This window comes from Misgurnus anguillicaudatus, chromosome 13 (assembly GCF_027580225.2).
Source record: "Misgurnus anguillicaudatus chromosome 13, ASM2758022v2, whole genome shotgun sequence".
Taxonomy (NCBI): domain Eukaryota; kingdom Metazoa; phylum Chordata; class Actinopteri; order Cypriniformes; family Cobitidae; genus Misgurnus; species Misgurnus anguillicaudatus.
In genome coordinates this window covers 10,090,892-10,104,392 of record NC_073349.2, presented here as the reverse complement: position 1 = coordinate 10,104,392, position 13,501 = coordinate 10,090,892, and the positions used below count along the sequence as shown (strand labels likewise).

The window sequence follows — 13,501 nt, the reverse complement described above, 5'->3', positions numbered from 1 at the left end:
CACGCATGGGTGATTCTCAGAATCCAGAAATTAAGACTTAAAAGGTTTCCAGCATCAGATTTTTTTTAAAAGCCATTAAAGGCAATTTTTTGCATGCACATAAGATTAAGTTCTGGACTTACTATAACCATTATTTTTAGAGGATTTAAAAAATATTTCCTATAGAATTATTTACGTTTTTTTTTTAGATTATCATTATCAAAAATGATCATTACCGCAACATGATATTACATTAAATATATGCATTTACAAACTCATGTTTCGGTAATGAGAACTAAAAAGTTTTAAAATTTAAACATTTTTACTTTTATCTGGAGAGAAAAAAAATAAGAACTGCTTACCTGGTAGCCATCTTGAGTGTCACAGTCAATTATGTCCCTTCCAACAATTTTTTTTTAAATGTTAGTTCCTTGAGGGCTTAAACAATGATTGAAAATTGTTGCGGAGGATGAGAAAATTTTTCTTGGACACATTTATATTACTTATTATTCTCTACATTGACCAATGATCATCAAATACCACATGTTTCTTTAGTGTTCATGTTTATAGTATAACTTAAGCTTTTTATTTTTTAGATTTTTAATTATAAATATTTCTATGTCAAAGAACCAAAATCCAGTCATGGACACGTTGCGGTAATGAAAAATTTCCATTTAAATGTGGGAAAAAAACAAAATTGGTTTGTATAATGCCATTTGAAGTCATGTGCAAAATAGTACATGAAGAGATGTTTGTAACTGTATGCTTCTTATTTTGATACTCTTACTTTTTTATCAAAATGTTTCATGACACCTCATAAATCTAATTTCGCGAGAATCACCCGCATCTGTATCTAAAATTAAACAGAGAGAAGATCAAGTGATTGACGTTTGGACTTCTCATTACATTTACGTTAGACATTAAGCAGACGCTTTCAAATAGAGATTTAAAAAGTGAGGAAGGAAAGCATGAAGATTTGTCAAATATAATCATGTAAATTTTATATATCAACATTATTATAAACATTATAATTATAGCCTAGTATTTGATTATAGTGTACACGATTATTGCATACAAGTGGTTTTAGGTTTTCTTGAATATTTGCGAATATTTAGAATACATTTTATACGAAAGTTTTTGTAGAATCACGATTTGTTCGTGAAAACATCCGTATGCACATCTCAAGCACAAATTTGTGCGTACGCATGCTTAGTGAATGAGACCCACTTCAAATCTTTCTTTGTGTTCTGGAAGTAATAAAGTTTTAAGTAATGACAGAATTTTCTTTTTTAGGTGAACTATCAGTCTATTCAGATACCCTCCATTGTGTCATAATATACAATGTCTCCTTTTATGCAGATTGAAACACTTCAGACGAAGATTAAGAATCTGCGCGAGGTCAGAGGTCACCTGAAAAAGGAACGACCAGAGGACTGTGACTGCAGCAAATACATGTGAGACTGACATCTCTCATGCGCGAATGCATCCAGTTTAATCTAGATTTACTGATTGATCAATGTTGATATCAATTCATATTGCTTTACTTCAATTAGTTACAAATCCAAGTACAAGAGTAAGCTAAGAAAATACAAAACAGGAAGTGTCCATCCATTCAGGTGAGTTTCTTTCTGAATGCATCAGTTTTTGTGTGTGCATACAAGCTTATGTAGTTTAGTATTTTTTCTCTCTCCTTCTTTAGGAAAGGACAGGAGAAGGATAAGAAGGCCTGGGTATTGATGGAGCAAAAGCGCAGAAAGAAACTAAGAAAGCTCCTGAAACGTCTGCGTAACAATGACACCTGCAGCATGCCTGGACTAACCTGCTTCACACACGACAACCAGCACTGGCAGACCGCTCCTTTCTGGACATGTGAGACTTGAACACGGACACACAAACATTATCGGTGAGTCTGTGCCGGATCAACCGGATAACTGCTGATTGTGTCTTTGTGGACATTGGGGCCGTTTTGTGCATGCACCAGTGCCAATAACAACACCTACTGGTGCATGAGGACCCTTAATGAGACGCACAACTTCCTGTTCTGTGAATTTGCCACTGGATTTCTGGAATACTTTGACATCAACACAGATCCATATCAGGTTAGCGGTCATGATAACATCTTTATTTACGTGATAAAATGTATATGTGTTATGGTTAATCTCTCTCTCTCTGTCTGTGTGTAGTTGATAAACGCAGTAAACACACTGGATCGCTTTGTTCTGAATCAACTGCACGTTGAGCTCATGGAGCTCAGAGGCTGTAAGGGACACAAGCAGTGTAACCCCCGCACACGTAGCCTAGAGATCGGTGAGTTACATACTGTACATCACACACGCTACAGCATACTATCAGTCTTACACACACTTCCCTCTGATGGGACTGAAAGGTGACATGTGAATATTACATCTTCATCATCTTCATCCTCACCTGACCCCCTGGCGCTGCCTTGCTTTCTCTTGTTGTTTTTTTATGCAAACAGAAATGATCTACTGAATGGTGGTGGTGATTTTGATGTTAAAATGTCCTTCGATGTATCTGACATGTAGTCCATATTCTCAGAAATCTCATTTCTGGGGATGATTTTAATGATAAAGAGGAGCATTCATTTATTTACTCATTGATTTTAATGACCTTGAGGACAGTGTGTGTTGATGAAACTTGTCAATGTGTTGATGACACCTTCCACCCACTATTGATAAATCTTTATTTTAATTTTTTTAAATGTCATACGCAGACTTAAAGGAATATTCCATTTTCTTAAAAGAAAAATCCAGATAATTTACTCACCACCATGTCACCCAAAATGTTGATGTCTTTCTTTGTTCAGTCCAGAAGAAGTTGTGTTTTTTGGGGAGGACATTGCAGGATTTTTCTCATTTTGGTGGACTTTGGCGGACACCAACGGTTGGCACTTGGCTCAACACGTAACAGTTTTTTTCGGCGGAGTTTCAAAGGACTGTAAACAATCCCAAACGAGGCATAAGGGTCTTATCTAGCGAAACGATTGTCATTTTTGACAAGAAAAATGGGAAATATGCTCTTGAACCACAACTTTTCGTCTAGATCCGGTCCAGCGCGACCTAACGTAAATGCGTAGTGACGTAGGAGGTCACGTGTTACATATATAAAACGCACATTTGCGGACCATTGTAAACAATAAACTGACACAAAGACATTAATTAGTATCAGTTGACATACAACAACGTAGGAACGGTCCTCTTTCACCACATTTGTAAACACTGGGGCGGAGTTTCGCGTTTCGTCTTCTGTGACCTCTTGACGTCATGACGTATTGCGTGGGGTCACCTGGCGCATCACGACCAGATCTAGATGAGAAGTTGTGCTTTAAAAGTGTATATTTGTTTTTTTTTTGTCAAAAATGACAATTGTTTTGCTAGATAAGACACTTGTGCCTCGTTTGGGATTGTTTGTAGTCCTTTGAAACTCCGTTGAAGGGAACTGTTGCGTGTTGAGTTAAGTGTTAATTGTTGGTGTCTATTAAAGCCAATTAAAATGAGAAAAATCCTGCAATGTCTTCCTCAAAAAACACAACCTCTTCCCGACTGAACAAAGAAAGACATCAACATTTTGGATGACATGGTGGTGAGTAGATTGTCTGGATTTTTTTTTTAAGAAAATTGAATATTCCTTTAATATGATTTTATGAATATAATATGAATATGAATTTAATATGATTTTAAGAGCACATTGAACTTTGCATTAACTCTTTCCCCGCCATTGACGAGTTATCTCGTCAATTAAGAGAAAACATTTGCATAAAAAAGTGTTCCTGATGAGGTTTTTAAAAAATCTGTAATACCGCACTTACCCAGTTTATAAAAAACTGAAGCATTTTTTTACCAATTTTAAATTGTTTTGTATGTATACAATTTGTGTATGTTTTGATAATCATTCTGAATCTGATCTTAACAAAATTCACAAAAATAAAATTATTTCAGCTTTTTGCTAAAAAAATATTTTTAAAGAAAAAAACTCATATTTAAGAGTTTATAAGCAGAGAAAAAATATAGATAGGATGAAACGTTTTTTTCCCGTTTGTTGGTTTGTTTATTGTTTGTTTGAAAGCAGAGGGTCTGTTCTTTCATTTGATATATTTGTATGTTTATATATTTTTAGAAGAATGTTTTCCTGGAATGCATTTAGTGAAACTTTTGTGAAAATCACAAAAAATGCTGGCGGGCAACTTTTCAGAAAAAGGCTGGCGGCGAATGAGTTAAAAGATAGTGGTAGGGCTGCCTAACAATTAGCCACGACTAATAATTGTTTGCAAAATAAAAGTTTTGTTTACATATGTGGGTGTACTGTGTCTAATAATTATGTATAAATACACACACATGCATGTATATATTTAAGAAATATTTGCATGTGTATATACATTTAATTTAATTTATATTTTATATAAATAAAAATATTTATTATATAAATAGATTTTTTTTCTTAATTATACATGCATGTGTGTGTATTTTTACATAATTAACGTGAAGCTCAACTCAAAGCTCGACTCAGACTGACATTAAATTAATGCTTGTCCTAAATATTGCATTACACAGAAAGCGCGTCAGTTAACAATAACAATACACAAAGTCATGTGCTACAAGTCATAGCTCTCAGAAAACTCCCAGTCTATAAAACCTGCATAGTTTGTTTTTTATGTGTATGCGAACGTACAGTCCATGCCGGTCGAATGCACAGCTTTGCAAAGCATAGTTTATTTGACTCGAACATGTAGACAGACATGTATGTACAGTGCACAGGTAGTATTCTGATGACAAAATTTGCATCACCCGCACTGTATGCGGCCCTTATTTATGTGGAAAAACTGAACCATACTTCTAGCTTAAGCTGTAATTACGAGCTCTTCAAGGACATGAGGTGTTTTTACACAATAAAATCTTGTAATTATGATACAATATGGTGTGAACGCACCTTATGTACTGAATTAGATGAAGTACCTACTTATCGTATGTTCTACATAGTATGAATATGGAAAGTATAATAAAATTTAGACATACTACATCCACCATGTTGACACATCACGTGACATACTTCCTAATAACAGCGCAAACATTTAAAATACTACTAATTAAGCATCTTTTACAACCAAATTACGAGGTTGTCCTAACAATTTACATTGTTTAAAACTTTCAACAAGTGAATTACAGTAGGAGGTCATCCTGGTACTTTTTGCCTACCGTTTTTTTTTAATATTATCAATTCAGACATACTACTACTCGCCTGGACTACTGATTTTTGCCTGTTTTGGCGATTTCAGACGCAGCAATGGTTTGTGGCTATGACTTAACTGAGCCTATAACAAACAGTAAAAGTGATTGAGATCTTTAACTGTGAATAAGAGCCAACCAGTGAAAGTCAGTACTGTATCAATTTAATATGACTATTAATATACATCCAGCATCTGCAGTATACAGTCATCAGGATCATTGATTTAAGATCAGTTAATCTGACTCATAAAACTGCATTCATAAGAATATGGATGAGTTTGGCATTTATGACCCCTTTGACCTTCGGATAGATGAACTTACAGTGGTGTTTTCATAAATATCTGCGATATAAATGGGGTTGTACATCACATTGTCTCTAACTAATGATATTGTCTCTTCTTCAGGAGGTAAAGAGAGAAGCAGCTTTGATGAATACAGGTATCACTGCCAAATAAATTTAACCCCGTTTAGACTAGAAGGCTACTGTTAAAGGTTACTGGGAATGCAGATACTAATCCACCTTTGCCGTTCTGTTGTAGATAGATTGGAGCTTAAACTTGAATGTTAAAATAGTCTGATACACATCACACACCTACAGTAAAGACAACAGGGGGATTTCCTCAACAGTGAATGAATGAAGGAGAAGACGTTGTTGTCAAGGAGGAAAATTTTAACAAAGATACCTGATCTGAGGTCAGGTGTTTAAGGAATGTTCTGGGTTAAAGGCATCATCCCCGACTAAAAGAAAACATCCCTGTTTGAAAAAAATGTAATGATGAAATGAACTTACGGTGGAAGTCTATGGAGCAAGGACACTAGAGAGTTTAAAGTCAGAAATGTGTAGCTCTTTCTTTTGTTTAAGCAAATCAATTCTTAACAAATGTTTTTTTTAGTTAGTTATAACTAGTTATATGGATCATCCTTACACCAGTGGGGCTATTGTTTGATGTGGATAAACTTTAACTTACTTAATTTACTGAATCTAATATTTACATAAAAGTGATTTTATCGTGTTATCTAATATTGTATCATCTATTGCGTAGTCTACTATATGTGACCCTGGACCGCAAAAACAGATTTAAGCTCCCCTAGAGGCTGTTTACACTTGGCATTAACATGTGTTTTCATCGATCGGATCACAAGTGGACGACGTTAATGCCAGGTGTAAACGGTGTTCAAAACGTTTTGAGCTCGTCCACTTTCGACCACTTTCAACCACATCCAGAGGTGGTCGAAACCACTTTCGATCGGATCGCTTTGGAGTTGCGGAACGCACATGTGGTTGAATGCGTTCGAACAGCCACACGCGACCGCCTTCTCTCCGCCCATTTATCTAATCTGAGGTATTAAACACAAGTTTTACGTCTTTTTTGACTTCTGGCGTGAACATTCGGTGAACAGCGCTATTTTTAGCTTTTCATTGATAAAACTATGCGTCTGTTCTCAGTAGTTTAGTTTTGAAAGATTGTTAAAGTTGCGCTATCATATTTCATCTATTGTGCTGAAAATTCAAAGATAGATATTACATTCTCATGTACATAACACTGTGCAGCATGTTTACTTGCTAAACAAGCAGTGCACTCCGACATAATATTAGGCTATATCCACACGAAGCCGCTGCATTCCCTATCCGATCATTTTTTTTCCTTGCTCTAAAAAAATAATCCGTAAACACGAAACCACCGAAACCGACTGAAAGCGGTGTAGTATATATGCCGGACCAGTATGGGTCGCTGTAATTCTGCCACAGATATACACTATACACGGAGAAGACGACTTTGAGCATGCGCATAACCAACGTATGGTGTTGTCCATTATCGCTTATTGGTCACCACAATTGCATAGAAGCAATAGATTTTGCTGTAATAAAGCTAGTAGGCTTTAGTAGCTTCTGTAGCACGAACACAATCACGTAGTCCGCCGTTATTTTTGTTGCTGTTACGTGTAACGCTTCCGACACGTGATGTGATGACGTTTTCTCTTCACAAAATATACGGATTGGCTGTACAGACGAAACCGCAAGGGTGTCGGTTTCAGATTTATCCACTTTAGGACCCGCTTTCAAAAAATAGCGGATTCAGTCTCCCAAAACGGCGGATCCGTGTGGATGAAACGCCAATACGATAACAAATTTATACGTATGCAGTGATACGCGTCTCCGTGTGGACAGCCCCTTAGTTTGCGTCCATATAAACTCATAATTACTCCCGCTCGGGTTTGAATGACAGCAGAGAGACTCGCCCCCCGTCTCACAGACCACCCCCTCATAGTATTCAGCACAGAAGCGGTCGAAAGTGGACAAAAGAGACGGATTTAAATACCAGGTGTAAACGTAATGTGTCTCTCTCGTCCACTTGTGATCCGATCGATGAAAACTAGGGCCGGGACTCGATTAAAAAAATTAATCTAATTAATTAGAGGCTTTGTAATTAATTAATCTAAATTAATCGCATTGTAATCTCATATAAATATTTGACCTGAGAACATTAAGAAGTATTTTTACATGGATTTTTATGAATAATGACTGAATACATAAGCTTAACAAAATATTGTTTATTTTTGTTCAACCAAGTCGTTGTACCCGGAGTCGGGTTAATGTCCACTGCTGTATGTTTTGCATTGAGATTATACTTGAGGCTCGATGTGCTGCGGTGATATGTGAATTCCTTGTTGCATATCTTACACACCATGCTCTTATCGACGCTTACCAGTGATGCGCGGGTCAATGTATAAACAACCCGCCCGCAACTCGGACCGCAAAGAAAAAAAAAATATATATTATACCCGACCCGCTTCCTGGCCCGCATTTCTTAAAGTAGTTTGTTTAATATTGCAGGGTTCGGGACTTCTCAGGTTTTGACTGTCTGTGTTCTGGTACCTATGTGCGCGGATGCCCCACCTCACGTATAAAAACAACAAAACATAATATATACTATATAGCCTATATTAAAATTAAAATATATAAAAATGTGCATAATATATTTTTTAAGTTGCACATCGTTTATAGGTTTCTTAAGTGGGATTCGGATGTGAAAAGCGCTGCATAATGTACGCGCCTTTAGTGTTACCATTGAAACTTAACTAAATAAAAAAAAAATAAGAGGTGATATATAGCTTTAGCATACACAAATGCTTATTGCTTTAATGTTGCGAGTTCCTCTTCAGCTTTTCTTGCTGTTATGTTTACAATAGTTCATTGTTCAGAGTTCATATTGATGATCTTATAGTCAATTTAAAAATGTTCTTACAAACTGACTCTATTCGTTTAACTTTTTTCCTTTACCTGCCGTCGCTGTTCTCTGTGCGTGTCCTCCGTCAAAGTAGCCTATTAAAATTAATATGAAGTTGATTTTTAAAAGTCTTAAGCACACCGCGAATCAAACGTGCTGCTACAGTATGCTCTAAATTTAACTTCTGGGCACTGCCAGGCTGATTTTTTGAAAAGTAAGTGATATAGGCTACTCACTGCATGTTTTGGCATTCGGTAGCATATGCATCAATGAGATGCACGGTGTTGCTTTTAATGTTCTTTTTAATTTATATTCACAAAACCTAACAACAAAACATTGTTTATAATTACGAGACATATTATTTGAAACGAAATTCGTTTTAAAGTAGCAAACAAAACTTAAATTAAACTCGTAATAAACTAATTAAATTGAAACAAAACAACATTACAACAATATTTAAACCCAACAATACTCAAACATTAACATATAACAGACATTAGGATACATGTTAAAATAATCTGTAGTTTGTTGGTAGATGTTTATTGGGCAAAACCTCCGTTGCAAACCTCCATTTACCAGAATAAATCATTTTTACTTTGAAATTGATGCGTTGTCACGTTAAAATCAGCTGTTCGTTTAGGTTCCGTCTACTTTTATTTACACTGCATCACAACCCCGGAGTTCTCGAACTAAAACAGGGTCTGCAGCATTTACGAATGACTCTATTAATAAGTGCGATTAAAATGCGTTAAAATGTTTAACGCGTTATTTTTTGTGTAATTAATTAATCTTAATTAACGCGTTAAAGTCCCGGCCCTAATGAAAACACATCTTAATACCAAGTGTAAACAGCCCCCTAGAGTTAAACATTGGATTTTTGCTGTTTTGGAATCCATTCAGCCGGTCTCCGGGTCTGGCGCTGGCACTATTGGCGTGGCTTGGCATGGTCCATTGAATCTGATTGGACCATTAGCATCACGCTCCAAAAATGACCAAATAGTTTTGATATTTTTCCTATTTAAAACTTGACTCTTCTGTAGTTACATCGTGTATTAAAACAGACGGAAAATTAAAAGGTGCGATTTTCTAGGCCAATATGGGTAGGAACTATACTCTCATTCTGGCGTAATAATCAAGGACATGGATGCAGGAGGCGCAATGATATTACGCAGTGCCCGAAAATAGTCCCCTGCCATTGAAAGTTACCAAGGAGACTATTTTAGCGTGATGCTAATGGTCTAATCGGATTCGGTGGATTGTGTTGGGCTGTGCTGGAAGTGGTACCGCCGGACCCGGAGATCGGCTGACTGGATTCCGGAGCGGTAAAAATCAAATGTTTCACTCTAGGGGAGCTGGAAAATGAGCCTATTTTCAAAAAAAGTGGAGTGTCCCTTTAAGTAGCATGGGTGTATTTGTTAGCCTAGTCCAGGGGTGGGCATCGAGGGCCACAGTCCTGCAGAGTTTAGCTTCAACCTTAGTCGAACACACCTGAATGTCATTTCCAGACAGTCCTGAAGACTTCAATTAGATTTTTCAGCTGTGTTTGATTGGGGTTGGAGCTAGACTCTGCAGGGACACTGGCCCTCAGGACCAGGAGTTGCCCACCCCTGGCCTAGTCCAACCAGACTCTCGTACATTCATTTCATTTGTACAGAGAGTCTGGGCACGCTCCATTGCAAAGCGTTACTTCTGTTAAGGAGGGTCCTCTGTTGAAGTTTAAAACTATTGGATCTGCCCAGAGTCACTCTGAATCTGCCATAACCAATCGCTAACGTGTGGTCGTGACGTATATCATGCACAGAAACTGGCCGGAAACAACAAGTCAGAATAATCAGATAAACAAAACTTAGCAAACCTGGTTCTTGCTCCCGCTTTAACTTCTGTATATTCGGCAGTTTTGCAACAACGGACCGAATAGCTTTTCTAACGTCTTTCTCCGCTGCCACTACAACTCAAACTGACGCACAACCTCAACGTCATCGTTCTTAGCCACCCCCATCTGTTCGCTGATTGGTCCTGCAGATTTTTGCAGGAGAAAACGAAACTCTACAGAGCAGTCCCAGACGTAGTACTGAAGCGAAATAAAAATTACGTAGGCTATGTATTTGTAGCAATGGCCAACAATTCATTGTATGGGTCAAATTTATCAATGTTTCTTTTATGCCAAAAATCATTAGGTAAAGATCATTTTTGACTTCAATTGGAAAACTTTAAAGGCGATCTTCTCAATATTTAATTTTTTTTACACCCTCAGATTCCAGATTTTTTAATAGTTGTATCCCTGCCAAATATTGTCCTATCCTAACAAACCATACTTAAAAAAAGTAGTATGCTACACTTCCATAGTGTACTTAAAGTGCTCTATTTTTACACACTAATTTTGTACTCAATATACTAAACATTCTTCTTTAGTAATTTTACTAAATTGTGCTAACAGTTTATTAAGGTACCACTTGTAGTGAACTTAAACCCATCTACATATGAAAGATGGGTTTGGGTTCAATACAAGTGTTAACTAAATACATTTTTTTAAATACATTTTTAGCACATTTTCATTCATATTCATGGTGTCTCAAAATAGCACAAATAAGTACACTTAAGTACACATCTTACAAAGTACTAAATAAGAGTTTTTAGTATATTGAGTGGGGAATTGGTGTGCGAAGATGGAGCACTTTGAGTGCACTATGGAAGTGTACTAATTTTTCACCTGGGAGGCTTATTTTTCAACTTCCAGATGATGTATAAATCTCTATTTCACAAAGTTATGGCTGGTTTTGTGGTCAAGAGTCACATATAACATACATTGTACTGTACAATAGTAGACTACACAAGACTGTACATTATCACTTGTTTAATTATAGTGGAAAGTAATGTGTAATAATAATAAACGGTCCGTTTTGTCCCTGAAATGCTTTGCCCGTGGACTTCCATCATAAGTGCATTATTGTAAAAGTAATTTCTACTGTTTTAAAAAAAAAGGAATTCATGTAAATATTCATCTGTGGCAATTGAAAGCATCTTATGTGTGCTGTTTTTAGAGCCTTATTCAACCCAGATCATTTAAGATCACGAATGAGAAAAGAAAACTGATGATCCGACTAACACACTGCAAAAAATTACTTTCTCACTTAGTGTTTTTGTCTTGTTTTCAGTGGAAATATCTAAAAATTCTTAGATTAAGATGCTTTTTCTTGATGAGAAAAATGACCTAGGTAAATAGGTCTGGTTTTAGGACAAATAATATACAGTTTGGGTGGGATTGTCCTTAAAACAAGCAAAATTATCTGCCAATGTGGTGAGAAAAAAAATTGTAAAATAAGAGTTCGTTTTTCTTAAACACTTAATTCAAGTAAAATTTTCTCACCCCATTGGCAGATTTTCTTTGCTTGTTTTGGGCACAGGTTCACTGACATTGTATATTTTTTGCCTGGAAGCTGGTATTATTTTCTTGGGTCATTTTGCTCATCAAGAGGATACATCTTGATTTGGGAATTTTTGGATATTTCTACTGAAAACAGGACAAAAATACTAAGTAATAAAGTCATTTTTTGCAGTGCACAGACTCCAGGTTATCCCAAATTTTGGAATCTTTAAATTCAGTATGACACATAAAAAACTAGTTTTAAAAGCAAGTTTAAATATTCCTTTGGTAGTCTACTGAGACTCACAGTATTTATTCCAATAACAAAATTAAATTCATCTCCCAAAATATGCTGGTCGTTTAATTCATATGCTATGAATTTTAAGGAATTGGCAAACCACAAAGAACACTTAAAGGAAATTTTTTACTTTTGCTCAAGCTATCCTGTGTGTGTTTGACTTTCTTCTTTCTGCCAAACACAGTTACTGTATATTAAAAATATTCTGGATCTGTTCAGCTTTATAATGGCATTAGATAGTGCCCCATTTTCTAAAGCTACAAAAAGCACATCCAACCATCGAAAACTAATCCATACGGCTTTTAAATATCTTCTGAAGTGAAGAAATGTTTTTGTAAGAAACCATTTATATTTAAAACTTTATAAACTATGGGTGTATGCCTGTTCACGATAAAGTTGAGGTCAGGCGAAAGTACTTTTTGTAGCTTTAAAAATCGTGTGCAATCAAAGTCATTATAAAGAGCCAAGATATTATTTGGTATGACTCTGACTGTGTTTGGCTGAAGGAGGAAAGTCATGTACATCTAGGGTGGCTTGAAGGAATAGTCTACTCATTTTCAATATTAAAATATGTTATTGCCTTGACTATTGTTGGTGCATCCCTTTATCATCTGTGTGTGTGCACGTGGGCGCTGGGGCGCGATGCGACGCTTCGATGGCATTTGGCTTAGCCCCATTCATTCAATGCTGCCATTTGGAGATGGAGTTGTAGGTGGCCAGACACGTCGGCGTTTTTCCTGTTTGAGACGAGTGGTTGTGCGAGCAAGTTTGGTGGTACAAAATAAAACGTAGCGCTTTTCTAAGCGGATTTAAAAGAGGAACTATATTTCACGGCGCAATAGCACCCATGGGAGTACCCCGACCCGCCGCAGTAACACCCTCCCTCTCCCATTATGAGAGGGAGAAGGGGAGCGGACTTTTCAGGCGAGTCGAAGTACTCCCAAAAGTGCTATTACGCCATAAAATATAGTTCCTCTTTTAAATCCACTTAGAAAAGCGCTGCGTTTTGTTTTGTATCACCAAACTTGCTCGTGTGGCTGCTCGTCTTGGGTGGGAGGAACGTTGATGTGTTTGGTCACTTGTAACTTTGTCTCTAAATGGTAGCATTGAATGAATGGGGCTAAGCTAAATGCTATCGAAGCGTCGCAGCGCGCTCCGGCGCTTGCGTGCGCGCACACGGATGGTGGAGGGATGTATCAACAATTCTTAGTTAAGGTAATAACATATTTGAAAATGAGTAGACTATTCCTTTAAGGGTGAGTAAAATATGGCCAAATGTTTTATTATAAGGTGAACTATTCCTTTAATTACATGAAATATATACTTTTTCCTAAGCAGAAATGTACAAAGATCATGAAAGTCCAAAACCATGAGTCTGTCTGCAATC

General features: G+C 36.6%; 1 protein-coding gene across 5 annotated transcripts in view; it reads left to right on the top strand.

Annotated features, from left to right (window-relative positions):
• Positions 1–13,501, top strand: part of sulf2b (sulfatase 2b) — a 226,799-nt gene that overhangs the window by 209,334 nt on the left and 3,964 nt on the right. For 3 of the 5 annotated variants that reach the window (XM_055187941.2, XM_055187942.2, XM_055187943.2), the window contains 5 exons: positions 1,339–1,433; positions 1,533–1,595; positions 1,679–1,848; positions 1,936–2,078; positions 2,163–2,286. In XM_055187941.2, coding sequence (XP_055043916.2) covers positions 1,339–1,433; positions 1,533–1,595; positions 1,679–1,848; positions 1,936–2,078; positions 2,163–2,286 — 595 coding nt within the window. Of the gene's footprint in view, positions 1–1,338; positions 1,434–1,532; positions 1,596–1,678; positions 1,849–1,935; positions 2,079–2,162; positions 2,287–5,626; positions 5,661–13,501 lie in introns of all 5 variants that reach the window. The other 2 variants (XM_055187945.2, XM_055187946.2) reach the window with 1 other exon arrangement.